Source organism: Podarcis liolepis (assembly GCF_965112155.1).
Source record: "Podarcis liolepis genome assembly, chromosome: 18".
In the NCBI taxonomy this organism is placed as follows: Eukaryota; Metazoa; Chordata; class Lepidosauria; order Squamata; family Lacertidae; genus Podarcis; species Podarcis liolepis.
The window spans coordinates 10511326-10533839 of NC_139572.1; the positions used below are offsets into that span (position 1 = coordinate 10511326).

At 48.4% G+C, this 22514-nt stretch overlaps 1 protein-coding gene across 2 annotated transcripts; it reads right to left on the bottom strand.

Annotated features, from left to right (window-relative positions):
- Nucleotides 1-110: 110 nt before the first annotated feature.
- FKBP8 (FKBP prolyl isomerase 8) lies at nucleotides 111-22429 on the bottom strand. Of its 2 annotated transcripts, none has more exons than XM_083484019.1 (10): nucleotides 22365-22429; nucleotides 18414-18486; nucleotides 12423-12729; nucleotides 11503-11672; nucleotides 9035-9123; nucleotides 7335-7552; nucleotides 5075-5247; nucleotides 4544-4621; nucleotides 3027-3158; nucleotides 111-1310 (listed from the first exon to the last, which is right to left on the bottom strand). In XM_083484019.1, exons 3-10 carry the CDS (start codon nucleotides 12706-12708, stop codon nucleotides 1224-1226), a joined length of 1233 nt encoding a protein of 410 aa, XP_083340145.1. In that variant the 5' UTR covers nucleotides 12709-12729; nucleotides 18414-18486; nucleotides 22365-22429; the 3' UTR covers nucleotides 111-1223. The 2 variants fall into 2 exon arrangements, with proteins under 2 accessions (XP_083340145.1, XP_083340144.1); XM_083484018.1 differs by lacking the exon at nucleotides 22365-22429 and adding an exon at nucleotides 18750-18833.
- Between the last annotated feature and the right edge of the window lie 85 nt (nucleotides 22430-22514).

Consider the following 22514-nt stretch of genomic DNA (forward strand, 5'->3'; position numbering starts at 1 on the left):
CTGCCCTCCTCCATCAGGCTCCATATTTATTCTTCGCTAACCCAAATCTTCTACATAATGCCCTCCCCTCAAAAAAATAAAATTTAAAAAATTGCATCAGAATCTCGTGGTCCGCTGCTGACAGATTTTCTTTATTAGAGAATTTGTGGGGCAGTAGTGGTATTCACAGTTTAAAACCTGACAGCGGTCAAAATAATGATAATAATTAATAAACGAGAGTGTCCAGCCTGGGCCGGGGGCGGGACATGTCCTGGGGAAGGCCAGACCATTGGGTGCTGGGGTGGGGACCCAAGAATGCCGCCATAAGGCTGGTGCCAGAAAGGATCTGGGATGGGGGCGAAGGAGTCATGGGGGGAATTCAGAAGGGGGGATTCAAAAGGGGGCCTCTGCCCCTTCGTTCAGCCTCCAGAGGGGGGGATTTGGGGGGGAAACACCCACCCGTCCTCATCTCTACATTCTTCTCCCCCCTCAACCTGTTGCATGCCCCCCAAAAGTGTGCTGAGTTTCCATGGTGCTCACTTTGTGGGTCGGAATCAGTACAGCTAGAGCTCCCACGGTTCCCTGCACAGCCCTAAACAGTCCCCACGGTTCCTCGTGGCCGGACCAAAGCGAAGAGAGAACCCACCTGACCCCGTCTCGCTGTGGAGGTCCGTTTCCGTACCCCCCCCTCCTCCGCAGAAACCCACCGGCTCCCCCTCTTCTGCACAGGACCCTAAGAGACCCCCCCCCCACAAGCTCTGCCCGCCATGTGCCTCCCGACAGAAACCAGGAACTGCCAAAAGGGGCCCTCAAAAAAGGATTGATCAGAACTTCCAGTGAAATCCAAATCCTGTCCCCCCCCCCACCGCAAAAAGATACCCACAAGTCCGGGTCCCTTTGAGATCCTGCGAATTCCAGTCTCTGCAGTGAGAGAGAGATGGCGCCGAACCTCCCCACCACCACCACCACCCTGCCCCACGGATCTCTCCGGTTCACCTGCCAGCCCCACTGCAAAGGGGTCTCTTGCATCTCGCAACTAAGAGGAGGGTGGGCGGAGCCTCTGGGAGGGGCTAAGCCCCGCCCCCCACCCCAGCTGCCACCCTACTGTCCAGAGCCGTGTATGCGTCTGTCGAGGAGACCCGGAGTGGGGGTGGGATGGGGGTGCCGTGGTGGGGAGAAGGGATGGAGGAAAGAGGGGCTGGTTTTCCGCTTGGGCTCCTCGCCGTCCCTGCCAGCAGATGGCGCTAGTTCCTGGCTGCGATGACAACCGACAAGGCCACGCCCCCCAGCGCCACGGCTGTTGCGCCAAAGAGCCACTTCCAGGGAATGGACTGGGAAAGAGAGATTGTATTGTCGTTACAATTATTGTTATTGCATTACAATTATCGTATTAATACTGATCGTTATTACTCCTATTATTATTACTATTATTATACAGTCATACCTCTGGTTACAGACGCTTCGGGTTGTGCGTTTTTGGGTTGCGCACCGTGCCAAGCCCGGAAGTACCGGAACAGGTTACTTCCAGGTTTCGGAGCTTGCCCATGCGCAGAAGCACTAAATTGCGCTTTGCACATGCGCAGAAGCGCCGAATCGCAACCTGCACATGCGCAGATGTGGCGCTGCGGGTTGCGAACGCTGCAGGTTGCGAACGTGCCTCCCGCACAGATCACGTTCGCAACCCGCACGTCCACTGTACTATTATTGTATTAATACTAATCGTTATTACTGCTATTATTACTACTATTATTATATTCTATTGCTTATATAAATATTTCAGTCAACAACTAGTAGAGAAGTAAGAAGAAAAGCATACTATTAAACATGAAGTTAAAAGCAATGTTAAAAATGAGAAATGTCAAAGAATTATGTTAAAATGGTAAAAAAAAACCCCACAACACCACTAAGGTAAGGTGTTAGCAATTCTAAAATGAAGACCAGATCCAGCCCCTTGCATTGCTGGAGTGTCACTCAGCTAAAGCGTCTCTGGCAGACGGCCACCCCAGCTCTGTGTAAAAGCCTCCAAGGAAGGAGAGTTCGCAAGTTCCAGAGGGAGACTCTTCCGCTGTTGAACAGCTCTTGCCAACAGAGTTTTCTCCCTGACCAGAGGAGGAATGACCGCTGGGAGGAGCGAAGAGAGAAGGAACTCCCTGCTGCATCTACAGCTGCACAGCTGGGTGCCTTCCTCTGCCCTGCCTGCGAGAAAACACGTCTCTCCCACCTGGGTCTCTGCGGCCGCAGCATAATAATAATAATAATAATAATAATAATAATAATAATAATAATAATAATAATAATAATTTATTATTTATACCCTGCCCATCTGACTGGGTTTCCCCAGCCACTCTGGGTGGCTTCCCACGCAATATTAACAAACAGTGGTGCCTCGCAAGACGAAAAGAATCCGTTCTGTGATTCTCTTCGTCTAGCGGTTTTTTCGTCTTGCGAAGCAAGCCCATTGACGGATTAGCCGTTTAGCGCTATTAGCGCTATTAGCGGCTTATCTGCTGATCGGATCAACTGATAAGTGGCTTAGCGGCTTAGAAAAGGGGGGGGAGGGGGAAAAACCCGCAGGAACTCGCAAGGCATTGTCGTCTTGCGAAGCAAGCCCATAGGAAATTCGTTTTGCGAAGCACCTCCAAAACGGAAAACCCTTTCGTCTAGCGGGTTTTCCGTCTTGCGAGGCATTCGTCTTGCGGGGCACCACTGTACAATAACCTATTAAACATTAAAAGCTTCCCTAAACAGGGCTGCCTTCAGATTCCTTCTAAAAGCCTGGTAGTTGTTGTTCTCTTTGACATCTGGTGGGAGGGCGTTCCACAGGGCGGGAGCCACCACCGAGAAGGCCCTCTGCCTGGTTCCCTGTAACGTGGCTTCTTGCAGCGAGGGAACCGCCAGAAGGAACCTCACCCCAAAAGTTCACCGCTCCGTTGTCTCCCGAGACAGACGGATGCCGGCCTGCACGCGCGCACAGATTCCTGCACTTGCAGGGGGTTGGACTAGATGACCCACGGGAACCCATCCAGCTCAGCGGTCGTGTGACCTACCCGCGATGACTTGTCTTTGCACTTGGCGGTGGGTCCGCTGGGGTTGCCCAGCATCTTGCGGTACATCTCCGTCTCCACGCACTTCTGGTCCGCATGCTTCTTCGCCAGCTTTGAGAGCTCCGTGTGGATGGTCTGGCGGGGGGCGCAGGGAAAGAAGGAAGATGTATTTTAGAGGAAGCCTTCCTGGATCAGACCAAAAGGGTCCCTAGACGAACCTCTCTGGGTTTGTTTGCCGTTTCAAGGGGTAGACTGCTGCGGAATGTGGAGGCTCCATTCAGATGCCTTGGCCAATGTTTGGCTTATAGGAAAACTATACCACACTTGATTTTTTTTTAAAAAAAGTTGAGCAGTTCAATTATGTGTTTTGGGGGGGGAAAGGGTGGAAATACATAGACCAAAAATAATAATAATAATTTGAAGAGTATCAATAAAACATTGAAAACTAATTTAAAAAAGTAATGTGACCGGCCCAAAACAGAAAATATTTACTATTACTGTATTAACAATGTTGGTTTTTTTCTGGGGGTACACAAAGGTATGCAATTCCAGCACCTTTTTGTGTTGAAGAGAAGCATAGATTTTTATTTATTACATTTCTATACCACCCTTCATCCATAGATGTCAGGGCAATTCACAGCATAAAAAATGCCAGATAAAAACACAAAATGCATAATAAAAGTAAGAACGGGGGGGGGGCATTAACTCCCCTCCCACAAACATTTAAAAGGGTATAGGATGTTAGTCAGCCCAAGGCCTGGTTGAAGAGGAACGTTTTACTAGCCATGGATATATTTGGGTCTCCAGTTTTGTTTTGATTTTTTTTGGACTACAAGTCCCATCATACATAGCTACCAGGACCCGTGTGCTCAGGGATGATGGGCACTGTAGTCCAAAAACCTCTGGAAACCATGCAAGAAATTATAAGAACATGATAGAACGTAATAGAGCATCGCAAATGCTGGATTCTGCTGGAGATTGCGGGACTCAGACTCTTGCAGGACAGGTGAGTCCTAAAACTTGGGTTACACCTGTTGCATTGCATCTGTTATATACAAGGACTCAGCTGCCACCTGCCCTTTGCTGGAGGAACCTCAGAGTTCCCTCACCTGAGCCTACACCCCGGTTGGGCTTTGCCACCCTTCCTGGGGGAACCTGTGGCCCTCAACCCCACCATACCTGGCTCTCGGCTTAATTTAATGCAGGACAACAGAGTGTTCGCAATGACCTAACGTGCTGGAGGACTCTCTCCCTTGCTGGGCAGGGATCTGGGCAACCAGCTTCAGGTGCCGGGTTGGACTGGATGCCCTCAAAGGGTACCAGGATTCTATCAGCCATCTAAGCCAGAAGAAAGCCACATCTGGGGGCAGCAGCGACATACGCCTCTGACTACCAGCCGTTGACAATCACTCGGTTCAAGATCCTGCAGAGGGTCAGATCCTGACCAATTTCCGCATTGCAGGGGGTTGGGCTAGATGACCCTCCGGCCCCTTCCAGACCTACGATGCTCTGGGCCTTACCTTATTCGATGGCTCCAGCTTCAAGGCGGCTTTCAAGATGGGGATGGCTTCCCTGTATTCGCCTTGCTGTGCCAGGACCTAGGAGAACAGAGACGAAACCCGTGTTTACAGTGGATCGTTTTGCATGTTTCCAAACGTGTGTTTCCTAATCCGCCATTTTCAAGGACATAAGAAAAGCCAGATGTTTTTGGACTACAATTCCCATCATTCCTGACCACTGGTCCTGCTAGCTATGAAAGATGGGAGTCGTAGTCCAAAAAGGTCCCATGCGCTGCAATGCTTCCATCGCCAAGTGAGGGATTTGAAACCCAGGCTTTCCAGGTCTCAGCCAAGCACTCTAACCACTGCACCACACTGCCAGCATTCCGGAGACCTGGGTTCAAATCCAACCCTATCTATGCATGTCCACTGGGTGCCCCTGGACCACTCCCTGCCCCTCGGCCACACCTAGGGCTGTTGCGAGGGTGAAACAAGGAGGGGGCCCCTTGCAGCCACCTGGACCCTCTACCCTTCCCCTTCCCCACCCCCTACCTTCCCCTTCCGAAAAAGGGCTTTGATGTTGTCCGGCTGCTGTTCCAGGACTTGGTTGCAGGATCGCAGGGCCGCATCGTAGTGGTCCAACTTCAGCTGAGAGGCGGCTAAATTGTTCAGGCACTTCATCTTGACGTCCACTAACGCCTCCTCCTCCTCCTGGGTAAAGTCCACTGCAGGGGGGGGAAGGGGGGTTACTAGAAAGGTGGCGGGGTTGCGGCTTGGGCAGGGGTGCGGGTTCGAAATGGCGAAACGAGGGCTCTTCCTAGGAATGGGAGACCTGTGGACCTCCAAAGAATCTGTAGAGCTGGAAGGGACCTTGAGGGTCACCCAGCTGAACCCCCTGGCAGGTGGCCCTCCAACCTCTGCGAAAAAACCTCCAAGGGCAGGGAGACCGCCACCTCTCAAGGGAGTACATTCTGCCATTAAGCAACACTCCCCTGCTTCTGTCTTGCAAGGGAATGCAGACCCCCCCCCCCGCAACCTAAATCTCCCCCTCCGCCGCCCCAGCTGTAAAAGTAAAAAATAAAACCCAACTCATCCAAAGTGTCTAGGAGGAGAGCAGAAGATGGAATAAGTAGTATAGGGTCTGCTGCCCCTGCTCACTTTGCACTGTCTCTATGTCTCCCCATTCCTTATTTATTATTATTATTATTATTATTATTATTATTACTACAGTGGTACCTCTGGATGCGAACGGCATCCATTCCGGAGCCCCATTCGCATCCTGAGTAGAACGCAAACCGCATCTGTGCAGGTCACGATTCGCCGCTTCTGCGCCTGTGCGCGACGTCATTTTGAGCGTCTGCGCATGCGCGAGCGGCGAAACCTGGAAGTAACCCGTTCCGTTATTTCCGGGTCGCTGTGGAGCGCAACCTGAAAACGCTCAACCTGAAGCATATTTAACCCAAGGTATGACTGTATTATTATTATTATTATTATTATTATTATTATTATTATTATTAATATGCAGCCCATCTGACTGGGTTTCTCCAGTCACTCAGGCGTCTTCCAACAAATTAAAACACAATCAAACATCAAACACTAAAAACTTCCTGATACAGGGCTGCCTTCAGAGGTCTTCTAAAAGTCGTGTACAGCAGACACTCGGGTTGCATACGTGATCTGTGTGGGATGCACGTCCGCAAACTGCTGCGGTGCTTCTGCGCATGAGTGGGTTGCGATTCAGCACTTGTGCGCATGTGCAACCGCCATGACATCTGACGGGAGGGCGCTCCACAGGCCCTCGGAGCTGGATCTCTGTGTCTGGGCTGAATGATGCGCCCCAAGTGCACCCAGCCTGCCTCCACGCAAGTCCAGGACTGTGATGAATCACTACAAATCCTGCCAAAATAAAAAAAATTACTTCCAGTAGCACCTTAAAGACCAACTAAGTTAGTTCTTGGTATGAGCTTTCGTGTGCATGCACACTTCTTCAGATACACTGAAACGGAAGTTGCCAGATCCTTCTATATAGTGAGAAGGTGGGGAGGGGTATTACTCAAAACACAAAACAGAGAAACCAGTAGGAGAACACTTCAATCTCCCAGGACATTCTATACAAGATCTCAAAGGAGCTGTTTTACTACAAAGGAATTTCAGAAATAGACTGGAAAGAGAAGCTGCTGAATTGCAACTCATTACCAAACTTAAAACCATGGAGAGACCTGGTCTGAACAGAGACATTGGATTCTTATCTCATTATACATGACTAAGCCATTTTTCACCTTCTCACCCCTTGCGTTTTCCTGTCAGATCTATTGCAGTCGTTAAGAGTCGTCAACAGGCTCATCTCAGCTATCTGCCAATCTCCCATTCCCACCACCCTTCTGAGTAATACCCCTCCCCACCTTCTCACTATATAGAAGGATCTGGCAACTTCTGTTTCAGTGTATCTGAAGAAGTGTGCATGCACACGAAAGCTCATACCAAGAACTAACTTAGTTGGTCTTTAAGGTGCTACTGGAAGGAATTTTCTTATTTTGACTATGGCAGACCAACACGGCTACCTATCTGTAACTACAAATCCTGCCATGAGGGCTGCGCGACGACAGCCTTGCGTTTTTATGTGTATAGGGAGATATCTTTAATCAAGTTGTTGTTGCTTTTGATACTGAACTTTCAGGGTACAAGGCAGCTCAAGAAGTTAATAAACTCTTTTGAAAACTGGGGCTCAAAGCTGCTCGCCCTCCTATATTTAGCAAGAGTGCCTGTTAGCCCCACCCCACCCCACCCCCACCCGCCATGGGGGACCAGGCACCTTTTGAACTGGAGCCGATAATCTTCAGCGCAATGTCGTAGGAGTTGATAGCTAGAACATAGTCTGCCCGCTGGTAGTGGAAGTTGCCACGCTCCCTCTTCCGGTTCGCCAGCTCAATCTTCTCCTTCCCACTTAGGAGTTCCAGGTCGGGGGCATCCTGGGCCGATAGAAGCTCCACTTCAAGTTCCAGAGATGAGTCAGGGGGGATGTCCGGACTCCTGGTTGGAAAGGCCAAGGAAAAAACACCCCATTCATAAAAAGCATGGGCATTGCCCTACGGCAGCCTTTCTCAACCTGTGAGTCCCCAGATGTTGTTGAACTACAACTCCCGTCACCCCTAGGGATGATGGGAGTTGTAGTCCAACAACATCTGGGGACCCACAGGTTGAGAACTGCTGCCCTACGGGATCAGAGCCAAAGTCCACCCAACCCAGGACCCTGACTCCGACAGAGGACAGCAAGACTGCAGGTGAGGCACCCCAAATATCCTGAAGGAGCATCTCCACCCCCATCGTCCAGCCCAGACACTGAGGTCCAGCTACGAGGGCCTTCTGGTGGTTCCCTAACTGTGAGAAGTGAGGCTACAGGGAATTGGGCAGAGGGCCTTCTCAGTGGTGGTGCCCGCCCTAACTGCAGATGTCAAGGAGATAAACAGCTATCTGACTTTTAGAAGACATCTGAAGGCAGCCTGGTATCGGGAAGTTTTCAATGTTTGGTGTTTTATTATGTTTTTGTATATGCTAGAAGCAACCTGGAGTGGCTGGGGCAACCCAGTCAGATGGGAGGACTACAAATAATAAAATTCTTCTTCTTCTCTGGTTTACACAGGACACTCTGTTTACCAGATGGCAGCTGTTTACCAGCTCCATCTGGTACGCAGGCTGAGACCCTCCCTGCCCACGGACTGTCTGGCCAGAGTGGTGCATGCTCTAGTTATCTCCCGCTTGGACTACTGCAATGCACTCTACATGGGGCTACCTTTGAAGGTGACCCAGAAACTACAACTAATCCAGAATGCGGCAGCTAGACTGGTGACTGGGAGTGGCCGCCGAGACCACATAACACTGGTCCTGAAAGATCTACATTGGCTCCCAGTACGTTTCCGAGCACAATTCAAAGTGCTGGTGTTGACCTTTAAAGCCCTAAATGGCCTCGGACCAGTATACCTGAAGGAGCGTCTCCACCCCCATCGTTCTGCCCGGACACTGAGGTCCAGCACCGAGGGCCTTCTGGCGGTTCCCTCACTGCGAGAAGCCAAGTTACAGGGAACCAGGCAGAGGGCCTTCTCGGTAGTGGCACCCTCCCTGTAGAACGCCCTTGTACCAGATATCAAAGAGAAAAATAACTACCAAACTTTTAGAAGACATCTGAAGGCAGCCCTGTTTAGGGACACTTTTAATGTTTAATAGGTTATTGTATTTTAGTGTTTTGTTGGAAACTGCCCAGAGTGGTTGGGGAAACCCAGCCAGATGGGCGGGGTATAAATCATAAATTACTACTACTACTACTACTACTACTACTATTATTATTATTATTATTATTATTATTATTATTATTATTATCCTACAGGGTCATCCTAGGAAGGGGAGGAGTGGGAGATTTATTTAGGTTTCAGCGGGTCCTCTTTCCTTGGGGACTGAATCTCCCGTCAGCCCCCTGGGGGAAGGGATCCCTCGCCCCTCCTCCTCCTCCTCACCTACCTCCCTTGCCGGCCGAAGCAGTACTTTGCGTCTGAGATGATGAGGGCCGTCTCTCCCATCTCCATTAGCTGTATGCAGAGGTCCAGGGCCTGCAGAGGGAGAAAATGACTCCAGCAACTGTTGGGACGGAAGGAGAGCCCTCCCAGGCCAGAAGTAGGATTCCTGGCAGCTGGTACTCTGAGGGAGAACACAGCCGTTTCAGCTAGCAGGGAAAGGGGGCTCATCTAGTCCAACGTCTGGTTCTCACTGTGGCCAAGAGGATAGAACAATCCAAAGTGTTGGTGCTGACCTTTGAAGCCCTAAACGGCCTCGGTCCGGTATACCTGAAGGAGCGTCTCCACCCCCATCGTTCTGCCCGGACACTGAGATCCAGCGCCGAGGGCCTTCTGGCGGTTCCCTCATTGCGAGAAGTGAGGCTACAGGGAGCCAGGCAGAGGGCCTTCTCGGTGGTGGCGCCCGCCCTGTGGAACACCCTCACACCAGATGTCAAAGAGAAAAACAACTACCTGACATTCAGAAGACATATTAAGGCAGCCCTGTTCAGGGAAGTTTTTAATGTATGACACATTAGTGTATTTTTGGTCTTTGTGGAAGCCGCCCAGGCTTCCACAAAGTGGCTAAGGGAAACCCAGCCAGATGGGCAGGGTACAAATAATAAATTATTATTATTTATTATTATTATTATTATTATTATTATTATTATTATGCAGCCTGAGGACAGGATTGGAGGGCGATAGCCCTCTCTGCCTGCGGCTCCCCGGGATCTATCACCCGGAGGTAGGGGCTCCATTCAGCTGTCATAATAAGAGTTGTGAGAACATCTTATAGCTGCACCAACATAGGATGGGGCACACCTGGCTTGTCAGTAAGTTGTACATGTGAAATAGATCAATAATAAATAATAATAGTAAATTTTTATTTATACCCCACCCTTACCAGTTCAAAAAAACGGGCTCAGGGCGGCTAACAACAAATTTTAAACACTTAATTGATGCAACAAAAAACAGCATAAAATACAGTATAAAACATGAATAACAATAAATTCAGAATAAAAAAATTAATTTAGGGGGGAAATCCATCCAATAAACATTAGATGATAACCAGGGCAAGCTGGCTAAATTAGTCCTACTTGGGCCAGTGAGGAGACCAGGGGAGAATTAGCTGTGGGATCCCAGAGCGGGGAATCTTTGTAAAAAGGGGAGGGGGAGGGAAGGAAGGAGAATGAAAGATCAGGCTAAGTTCAAATTGAAAGCCAGGCGGAATAGCTCTGTCTTACAGGCCCTGCAGAAGAAGTTACGGTAAATCCTCCAGGGCCCTGGTCCCCTGGGACAGAGCGTTCCACCAGGTTGGAGCCATCACTGAGAAGGCCCTGGCCCTGGTGGAGGATAGTCTGACTTCCTTAGGGCCTGGGACCTCTAAACTATGATTATTCATGGAGCTTAAGGTCCTCTGAGGGGCAGACCAGGAGAGGCCGTCCCGTAAATACGAGGGCCCTAAGTAAACCCCTAGCGTAACGTGAGTCAACCATGTGACGCAGCACCAAAAAAAGTCTAATGCTATTCTAGGCTGTATCCACAGAAGTCCAGGGTCAACGTCAAGGGAAGGCACAATCCGGGTCTGTTCTGCCTTGGTCAGACCCCACCTGGAACACCGCGTCCAGTTCTGGGAGCCACAATTTAAGGAGAACATTGAGATGCCTGAATATGTGCAGAGGAGGGAGAATGAGATGACCAAGGGTCTGGAGACCAAGCCTGATGAGGAACGGTTGAGGGAGCTGGGTATGTTTAGCCTGGAAGAGATCTGAGAGCCACCTTCCAACATCTCAAGGGCTGTCCCATGGAAGAGGGAGCAAGCTTGTTTTCTCCTGCTCTGGAACCAAACTGGATCAAGCTGAGACCAACCAGGTACAGTTCCCTCACAACTGGTATTCACTGTCAGCATCGCCCTTGAGCCAGTGCCACCAACTGGACTCATCCACTTCAGCCCGACTGGGCTAGGCGAGCTGGGTAGCACTTCCAGAGACCACCTTCTGCACAGGAACAGGTCAAAGTGCTGTGGACTCACAGCTTAGAGTTGTGAGCACCGGATTCACTGCCACAAGAAGATAGTCGTCGCACAGCAGAGTATAGCAGAGCATAAACGACTTGGAAAGCAGCTCTGTAGAATATCTTCTTTATTCTATCTACAACTATAATACACAACTATGTACAGAGCTAAACGAGGTCTAAACGAAAATGCTGAACTGCACTGCGTGTCTGCAGCTGCTCTTAGCAGCAACCTTATCTATACACACCATCTCTCTCTAACACTCAGTCTCTCTCTCTTTGATGTAAGGCTGGAGCGGAATAAGTAGAGAGCAGAAAACCGCCCCCTCCTCTCTGGAGAATCAGCAGAGAACATCAGCAGATTCTTGGATATGGGAGGGGTGAAATCTCCTCATTCACAACCCAAAAGAGAGTTTTACGCACCTGGATGACATCGCAGTCCCCCAGCGTGAAGGTGAGGCTGGGGTTCTCCTCGACCACCGTGCCGTCCTGCAGCATGGTCTTAAGGCGGACGGTGACATCCTGGCTCTTAACCGGCCGGGTCTCCGGTCCCTGACCTGCGACGATGACTTTCTTTTTCAGCAAACCGCTCCCTGCGGGGAGGAACCGAGAGACACATGAAGGAGAGCAGAAAGAAGTTTGTATCCACTTTAATTAATTGGGATGATATTTGGTGTTCCTCATTGGGTCAGCAACAAGGCGTTGGGTTTATGAATGAGGGGAGATGGCAATGGATCGGACCTTCTGTGTATATTTTTTGCCAATGTATAACAATGTGAAACAGATAGATACCAGAAATCTGTAATTTTTTTTATCAGAGAAACAAGTTTTGCTCTTCCTGATTTTTTCCAACAACTTTATGGAAGATTTTTAACATATGAAGCCCTAAAATCCAAACTCATTTATAATAAAAATCAATATATTAAGAGAGAAGCATAATAAAGAAAAATAAACTATAAAACAAAATATGATCCTTACAAAAGAGAGGAAAAAGAGCAGAGAAAAAGTAACTAAGAAGACCCTTTATCACACATCTGTCATATATTGTGTCATATCTATATACATATATAAAGGCAGAGAGGGAGATTTTTGAATTGTTCCTATTTTTATTTTTCTTATGTATTTTGTGTTTTATCTTGTGAACCGTCCTGACACCTGCATCCTTTGTAATGAATTTTGACATGGGGGGAAGGGGACAACGAGGAAAAAGGAGAAGTGAAAGGAGAAGTGGGAGAATCACAGAATCTCTCCAGAAGGGAGAAATAGAGGTGGGCCTGAGGGGAAGCCAATCCCAGCTGCACCGGCGGAACTTCTGCCTGCCACAGCTTTTGCTGTGCCCTCACCTAACACATCCACCCACTCGGGGGTCTCCTCCGCGTCTTCCGGAGCAGGGGGCTGCGAGGCGGCTGTCTCTCGGCCGTCGTTTCTGGGCACGTCCTCCAGCGGAGGGAGGCCGCTCAGGTCCTCGTCTCGCCCTTCCTCTTCCTCGTTATCCAGGACTTCGAAATCCTCCCCGCTGTCCAGCGTGGAGGTGTTGGATTTCGCCAGCTCGGGAGAGGTCAGGTCCACCAGGCTGGCCCCCGCCCAGTCTGGAGAAATGTCGTCCAGACCTTCTCCCCCGGAAGCCATGGCGGCGGCGGATCAGGGCAGCTGGAAAATGAAAAAGGGGAGGGAAGAAGAACATACCTTTAAAGAAGATTGGGGAATGTGTATTGAATATACGGAGGGAAATTGTGTTTATTTGAAAACGTGGACAGCATTAAGATAAACTCAACAGTGTAAGTAAATTCTGATGGATGTCATAACGGAATACTGAATGGTTTACCGTATTTTTCGCTCCATAAGACGCACCTAGTTTTTAGAGGAGGAAAACAAGAAAAAAAATATTCTGAATGAAACAGTGGATGTATGATTTTTGTGGTTCATGCTGTGGCCACAGACATGTGATCTGATGGTGAATTTGGGGTGACCTAATGCAAAAATCCTGAGGATCCATGTGGATCCGTGCTTTGTAACCATGTTTTTGCGCCACTGTGGCCCCACGCAACAGTGGGTACGTGATTTTTTTTGGTGCAGGCTGTAATTTATATAAATTTATATAAAATTTATGTTGTGCAAAATGAACCATGGAAAGAGAGGACAGGAAGTCACTGATATTTTAAGGATGGTTAAGTGAATATTCTAAAATGTAAAACAGAAATTTTATAAAAATTATTTCTAAAAAATAAAATAAAAAGGGGAGAGGGAATCAAGGGAAGGGAATGGAGTTACACCAATATGAAGAAAGGCTGGGGCGCTTGGGTCTTATTTTTTCAGGTATGGCATTAACTTATTTATTTATTTACTTACTTACTTACTAAATAAACTTACTTACTTACTTACTTAAACTAACTTACTTAATTTGTACACCACCCTATACCCGCAGGTCTCAGCCCACCTTTCTCCCTGTATCCCTCCAAGGATCATAGAATCACAGAAACTGAAGCCCTGGAAGGGGGTCCCCAAGGGTCATCCATTCCAACCCCCTGCAATGCAGGAATCTCAGCTCAAGCATCCAGGACAGATGGCCGTCCAACCTCTGCTTGAAAACCTCCAAGGAAGGAGAGTCCACCACATCTTCGTGTCAAACAGCTCTTACCCCTGGAAAAGTTCTTTCCGATATTTAGTTGGAATCTCCTTTCTTGCGGCTTGAAGCCACGGGTTCGAGTCCTGCCCTCCCGAAACAGGAGAAAACAAGCTGGTTCCCTCTTCCATTTGACAGCCCTTGAGATATTGGAAGATGACCATTCCCTGCGTTGCAGGGGGGTTGGAATAGATGACCTTTGGGGGACCTTTCTATTATCTTATCCCCTCTCAGTCTGCTTTTTTCCAGGCCAAACACCCCATTCCTAATAAGGTTCTGTTTCCATCTCAGCCACCCTCCTCCTCTGTGCAAGGAGCTCAATGTGGCATACTTGGCTATCCCATTTCTTAATTTTAAGCCCCAACAACAACAACCTTGCAAGGAAGGTCTGGCGGAAAGAGGAGACCGGCCCCCAAGCTCACACTTCTTGTCTCAGCAATGATTCGAACCCTGCACTCTCTAGCAGGTTCTAGCCCACATCAGAAGGCAGCCATGATAACTGGGGACTTCCTAGCTTACAATTCAGCTCCTATTTTGACACTTATTTATTTTTAAAGGAGAAAAGGTGTGCGCCAAAAGCCTTATTCTGTCACCCCAGACCACCTCCCAGCTGTTAGGAGGAGACGGGTGCGAATCTCCCCTTTGTCCTTATCAGAACCCCAAGCATGCGTATTGGAGAAATCGCAGGCCCCGAGGTTTGGGGGTGAGGAAATGACCCTACGGACAGGTCAAGATATCTCCAGGGTCTTAGCCGCCCTGTGACCCAGAGAGATTGCAGACGCTGATAACATTTTTTAAAAACAAAAACACCATTGAGATTTTAATCCTACCCCATTCTGCCAGAAAGTTCAAGAGATGGGTGGGCAGGGAGGAAGGAAGGAAGGAAGCAAGCAAGAATAATAGAATCATAAAATCTGCAGATTTGGAAGGGAACCCAAGGGTCATCTAGTCCAACCCCGGGCAATGAAGGTAGATTTTCCCCAATGTGGGACTTAAACCCACAACCCTGAGATTAAGAGTATCGTGCTCTGCCAACTGAGCAATCCAGAGTCCCCCTATTTTTTTCTATGTAGTGAACCGCCCTGAGAGCTACAGATTGAAGGGCAATATGCAAATGTAATATTTGTTCTTATTTATTTACTTTATTTGTATTTATTTATTTATTTACTTACTTACTTACTTACTAAATCTGCATGCCGTCTTATACCCGTGGGGTTAGGGTTAGGCTCACAACATAAAATCACAAAATAAATAAATAAATAAATAAATAAATAAATAAATATTATTATTATTATTGTTATTATTTTTTATTATTATTTATACCCTGCCCATCTGGCTGGGTTTCCCTAGCCACTCTGGGCAGCTTTCAACAGAATATTTAAATACAATAATCTATTAAACATTAAAAGCTTCCCTAAAGAGGGCTGCCTTCGGATGTCTTCTAAAGTTTGATAGTTGTTCTTCTCTTTGACATCTGGTGGGAGGGCGTTCCACAGGGTGGGTGCCACCACCGAGAAGGCCCTCTGCCTGGTTCCCTGTAACTTCACTTCTCGCAGTGAGGGAACCGCCAAAAGGCCCTCGGCGCTGGACCTCAGTGTCTGGGCAGAACGATGGAGGTGGAGATGCTCCTTCAGGTATACTGGACCGAGGCCGTTTATGTTACAAAAACAAGAAAAACCAATAATCCCTGCACTCCCCATCCACATGCCCCTAACACATCGTCAGAATCATCAGAATTTTCATTCTTGCACCGATCCCTGTGAGATAGGCTAGGCCACAAGAGAGAAACCCACCGGGGCGAAGGTCCCCTAAGCCAGTTTGGGGACCAGGCTGAGGGTTTTCAGGCAGACAGCTGCCAAATTTTTACTGCGGTTTCATCACAGAACTGCAGGGCTCGAAGGGACCCCAAGGGTCATGTATTCCAACCCCCAGCAATGCAGGGATCAATCACAGCCAATACGGCACTAGCCTCTTTGCAGGGTCAGAAAACATTACCTTAAGAATAAACATAATGGGTCGTTCCCAGCCGAGTTTTTCAGGAGTAGACCCCTTGGAAATTAACGGACCCATGGATCTCAATAATGGATCTGCTCAGAATATGACCTACATTGGAAATGTCCTTTTTTAAAACAATGATGATGAGCTGTGTTCAATGTTAGTCATAGCAATCGGCGAAAACCCATTGAAGTTGCTGGGTATGACTAACCTAGACCAAAAGGCTTGAATAGCTCCCTTAACTGGAGACATATATTATATAATATAGCGCTATATTCACTTTTCTATTATTATTTCCCCCCCCCCCTCTCTCTCTGTGTATGTGTGAATTTGGAAATTGTTTCCTGCAGAAAAGTAATACTATTAATACTAACACTGAGAAATGTAGCGGATAGAGTGCCGGACTGGGGCCTGGGTTCAAATCCCCCAACTCAGCTATGAACCTTGGGTGACCGGGGGGGGGGGTGCAGTCACTGTCTCTCAAGCCAACCTACTTTGTAGGGCTGTTGTGTTAATGAAATGAGGAGCAGGAGGGCCACATACAATACCCTGAGCTCCTCAGAGAAATAAACAAACAAACAAATAAATAAATAAATAAATAAATAAATAACAAATCAATCAATCCCACTTTCCCATAACAACAACAATAAAGAACAATAAGTAAATTTGCTTATTCATAGACTTTGTTGCTGGAGGAAGCTTTTCATGGACAAAACTCCCCAAACCTTCAGAAATTCACATGCCTTCCTAATAATGATAATAACAGGAATAATTTCGTTATTTGTACCCCGCCAATTTGACTAGGATGCCCCAGGCACTCTGGGTGGCTTCCAACATACGCAAAAACATAAAATCTAGATGTCTTCTAAATCTAAGTAATGATGATACAGCAATAAATTTGTTTATTTGTCGGTTCTGTTCCTAGAGGAGCCTATTTTGGGGGCCAAGTCTCCCTGCACTTTCAGAAATTCACATGCCTTCTGCACTCACAAGCACCCATCCTCTCCCCAGCAGACAGACCCCGGGGCACCCCAGGCTGACCCCTTTCTCAGGCTCCACCAGGACAGGGAAGGGAACAAGCAACTCACGCTCAGCAGATTCGCAGCACAAACAACAGGAAGCCAGCGTCTGCGCAACATGTCATTAACCTGTGGAACTCCCCGAGGGAAGGGCTCGGTTGTGAAACGCCTGCGTCACATGCAAAAGGCTCAATCCCTAATGGGATCCCCAGGAAGATCTGGGAATGTGCCCTGCCAGAAGCCCTGGAAGGCCACTGCCAGTCAGTGCAGGCAGTTCTGAGCTCCAGGGACACAGTGTTAAGGCAGCTAAAAGGTTTTTAAGAAGATAAAGCCTCCCACCTTCGAGCAAGTCTGCCTGCAATTTTGCCTTTTGCAGAAGGGATGCTCACGGCTCAAGAGATGGTACGGAACAATATCAGAGTAATATTATGCACAAGGCCCTTAATCTTAGGGTCGTGGGTTCGAGACCCATCTTGGGCAAAAGATCTCTGCATTGCAGGGAGTTGGACTAGATGGCCCTAGCGATCCCTTCCAACTCTATGATTCTGTGTGCATGCAAGGGGGAAAGCAGGGAGCCAGGGCGGGTTCGGATCTCGCCTCTGCTGAACTCCCTAAGTAGATATCCTTATCCAAGACGCCCTCTGTTTCTTTCTGAGCCAAACCCCTGGCACCCTTCCCTGGGCCCCACCTGCTGCAACACTTCGCAGGGTTGTTGTAATTATTTGTGCTCTGATCTGACCATTTGGGCAAATAGAAGAAGGAGGAGGAGGAGGAGGAGGAGACCTGCCTGGTAGCCAGATTCTGCACCCAGATTTGTAGGCACAGATCATCTTCTAGACTAAAATAGCTTACTAGGGAAATGCTGAAGTCGCCCTTTGGGGAGCCTCAGGGTCAATTTTTATGGTAGCCCAAATCTCAGTTGCACGGGTGTATGTATATATCTCAATTTTAACTCATGAGCTATTGCTGCAATCTGCTCTGATTGTATATTTTCTCTTTATAAACGCTGTTTTTATTGTGTTATGCGAGCTGGTCTTTGACAGTAATAAATTATCTATCTAATAATAATAATAATAATAATAATAATAATAACCACAATTCCATTTTAGCATGCCATCTCAGGATTATAATTAAAATTAAAGCATTCTGATACAGGCAGGCACGAAAGGACAGCAAAGCTCAGACCCAGCAGCCCGATCAAAATACCAAGTTCTACCCCAAAACATCCAAGCAGGCTGGCAGGCAGGCAGGCAGGCAAAGATGGCTGCAACCCAGGACATATTTTTGTGCCTCAACTCAACCCACACGCAGAAAGGAGGCAAGGGCTGGTGAGGGCAGGGTAAATGAAAATAATAATAATGCAAATAATAATAATGTGTATTTCTAGGCCACAAAAGTGAGTCGAGGGCACACACCCACACCCAACACAGGAGACCTTGAGGACTAGGAAGCTTATCACAGCAACACGGGGAAATGGAGAGAAGATTTGTGTTGGATTTCAAAGCAGGGTTACGTGATGTGGCCTAGCCTCTGAAACGCCACCCCCCACCCCCCCACATGGGCCCAGGCTCCCCTTGGCCAGGCTCCAAGGTTTAGGCCTTAATCCCCAGGCGCTTCCTCCAATCCCTCCCCCACCCTGCCTAAAACTTGGCAGCCAGGCAGAGGAGCAAATGGCAAATCCGGGATCCTGGGCTTACCGCTATGGGCTTCCCAAGAGCTGCGTGGAGTTCGAGCCCTCGACCCGGGTTCGAAAGGCGCCACATGCACGACCTGCAAAACAAGATAAAATTTTATGGGGGGGAGGAGAGAGAGGGGGAGGCAGCTAATGCAGAAAGGGTTGCAAACATACAAACAACCCCCCCCCCCGGGTTGCAAAGTCCAGGCAACTGCCTTCTCTGGACCACCACCACCCCCTCTCCCCATTGCATGGGTGCAATCTCTGCCTTCCCCACTGTTAAGAACTCCCCCCCCCCACATTCCTGCCCTCCCCTCTTCTCCCCCCCCCCCAAATGTATTGCTTGCAAGGCACTCACCTGGTCCAGGAATGATTCCTCTCCCACCAACCCCCCACCTCAATTCCCCCACCACTGGCTCAGCTGACAACAGGAAGTCAATGCTACTGGCTAATGGGGCTGCCAGTCAAAGCCTGCCCCCTCCCTCTTAAAGGGAAAGGGAGGAAAAATATTTCCCACGCAGATCTGATTTATTTTGCGTCCTAAAATTCGTAAACAGCCTGACTGTAAAATTGCTTTTAAATTTCATTGTATTACTGCATTATTTCATTTTTTAAAAAACGAAATTATTTTTTAAAATAATTTTAGAAGTTGTGGGTCCTTGTTTCTCAGTTTGGTCCATGATTTTGTACAAGGCTTGCTCCCTGGCAAAAGGGTGTCCAGAACCCAACCTTGCAGGGTCGTTGTTAGGGGGGAAACAGGGAGGGAGAGAAGTTTGCATGCCCCCTTGGGCTGCTTCTGAAGAGAGGGCAGACTATTGAATGTGATAATAAAATGCGGAATAGGATGCAAAGAGCATAAATAAATAAATGAATTTAAGGACTGTGGATACAGATTAACAGCAAAATAAAGGCATTGGCTTTCATTTCAAATTACACTGCTATAGCCACCTATAGCAGTCCAGGAAGCACATTCAACTGTCTGAGTAATTCTGTGTGTGTTTACTCAGGTTTCTAGTCCTCATGACAGCAACGCTTCTGAATGCTGCTTGCTGGAAGCTTTTGTGCTTGGATTCCTCTTGGAACCTGGGATAGCTCAGTTGGTAGAGCAGGAGGCTCTTAATCCCAGGGTTGTGGGTTCGAGCCCCACGTTGGGCAAAAAGATTCCTGCCTTGCAGGGGGTTGGACTGGATGACCCTCGGGGTCCCTTCCAACTCTACAGTTCTGTGAATCTGTGAGTCCCACTTGTGGGCTTCCCATTGGCTGGCTGCTGTGAGAACAGGATCCTGGACTAATAGGCTACATGGGCTCTTCTGACGGGTAATGTGGTTTAGTGGTTAGAGCACCAGGGTTGAACCCCCCACTTGGCCATGCATGAAGCTCATTGTGTGACCCGGGTCCAGTCATTGCCTCTCAGCCCAACGTACCTCATAGGGACATTGTGAAGATAGTAAATAACTCCTATTGCATCCAATAGAACTTACTCCCAGGTAAGGCTCACAGTCATAATTAAGCTTGCTCCTGTGTAACCAGCAGCTGGCCAATAGGCACAGGGTCCAAGACCTGGGGTGCCCCAGGGCATATTAAGAATAAGGTCTGTCCCAACATTTAGCTATTAAAATAGGACACTATTCATTATTCTTCTCTCCCTGTTAAATGTGTTATAGATACACAGTCCAGCAACTCATAAAAAGGGAAAGGTAAAGGGACCCCTGACCATTAGGTCCAGTCGTGGCCGACTCTGGGGTAGCGGTGCTCATCTTGCTTTATTGGCCGAAGGAGCCGGCGTCCAGCTTCTGGGTCATGTGGCCAGCAGGACTAAGCCGCTTCTGGCGAACCAGAGCAGCGCACGGAAACGCCGTTTACCTTCCCGCCACAGCAGTACCTATTTATCTACAGTGGGCACATGATCCGTGCCAGAAGCACGTTCGCAACCCATAGCGTTCACAACCCGCAGAGCTGCGTGTGCACACACGCAGGTCGCGATTCGGTGCTTCTGCACATGTGCAAAGTGCGATTTAGTGCTTCTGCAGATGCGCAAGCGCTGAAACGCAGAAATAACCAGTTCCGGTACTTCTGGGTTTGACGTGGTGCACAACCCGAAGCGTATGACTGTACTTGACTTTGACGTGCTTTTGAACTGCTAGGTTGGCAGGAGAAGGGACTGAGCGAGGGGAGCTTACTCCGTCACGGGGATTCGAACTGGCGACCTTCCGATCTGCAAGCCCTAGGCCTAGGCTCTGTGGTTTAGACCACAGCGCTACCCACGTCCCTAGCAACTCATAAGAATGTTTAATAATCTAATAGGAGTATTGAGGTGTTTATCAGGGGGTGAGGAAACTGATGTCCTCCAGATTCATGGAATTGTCGTCAGAGGGCGCCCTAAGCGTCATCTAGTCCAGTCCCCGCAATGCCATGTCTTTGCCATCACCACTGATGGCGGTCCAGAATCCAGCTACAATGAGGATGGCCACAGGTTCCACATCCATTTCATTGGCACCTATTAGCCATGAGAGAGAGAGGGAACCTCCCTATACAGAGGAAGTCTATCTCTGACTACCGGATCTGGGATAAACAGCAGGCAGGTACTTGTCCCAGGTACAGGAGCTGCCTGAAAACATTTAACTGGCTCAAACCAGCTTATAACCGAGGAAAATCTTGTTTTAGATCCCCTCCACACTCAACAGAAGCTCCACATCCAGCTGCAGTCTACCTGCCTGCAGAGTAAACCTCAGGAGGCAACTTTCTCAACTTCCCACACCTTGTGGGAAAATGCTGGATGGGCAAGAGGATTAACTTCGTGTCCTTAAAAGCAGAGTTCAGATTCGCCTGGATTGCCTAACACAAGAGTCAGGTTATGCATTAACCATTTGTCTCTCAGCCAAGTATTTGTCCCACGCACCCCTCCACCTTTGATTTCTCAAAAATAAAAGAGCCAAGGAGAGGGGAAATTGCAATAGCTGGCATTTAATTGCATTAAGTGTGCAATAAATCAGCTTTTCCCCAAGTTTCGCAGTCACAGAATGAGCTCTGATGTGGCCAAGTTTGCAGATGAATCTAAATTGTTAGGTGTTGCAATGCAAATGTAAAGGGATGCATGTTGGAGCCAAAAAAAATTAAATTTTACATATATGCTCCTTGGGTCTTAACTGGCAATAACTGACCAGGAATGTAACACTGGGTTCATAGTAGTTCGCTCAAATGAAGATGTTAAACCCAGTATGTGGCAGACATGAAAGAGGCACATTCCATGCTAGGGATTATTAGGAAATAAATTGAGAATAAAGCTGCTGTTCTACAAATCTATGATGCAGACACAAGGCAGCGTGAAACAGGCAGCAGAATGAAAACTACACCCCAAAAACACATTTCAGCCTCAGGCCATGTGCCACTGCCAGGTAGGCTAAGCCAACCTGTGCCTTACCTTGTAGTCTATCAAGATCTACGCTCTGCACATGCCCAGAAACCCTGGTGAGCCAACATATGCCTACCTTGCTGTCTCTGGAGTAACACCCTCCACATGTGGCCAGAAAACCCAGGGGGGAAGGTGCGACCGACCATCTTGTTTAAGGAGAAATGAAACCTCTGCACATGCCCAGAAACCCAACTGGGAGCAGATTGTAACTAACCGGTTGTCCAGGGATGCACTCTGCACATGCCCCGAAACCCTGGGGGCCAGCATATACCCATCTTGCTGTGTAGGGAGAAATGCACTCTGCACGTGCTCAGAAACTCGGAGAAGGGTGTCAAACTTTACCTAATTCGTTTTCCATGTTGTTAATATATGTGTTGGAAGTTGCCCAGAGTGGCTGGTGCAACCCAGCCAGACGGGCGGGATGTAAATGTCAATTTTTTATTTATATTTTATTAATCAGAGATAAACTCTGCACATGCCCAGAACCCCGGGGTTCTGCCCCTCCCTTAAATTATAATTTATTACATTTACTTCATTATATATCGCAAATCTAGAGCCTACTTTGCTGTCTGTGGCGATGCACTCTGCACATGCTCAGGGGCACCCGCTCGGCGTCTCCTCCGCGCTCCTAGCCAGACGCTTGGGGGCGGGGCAAGGGGCGGGGCAAGGGGGCGTGGCCAGCGGAGTTCCCCAATCGAGACGGAGGACGAG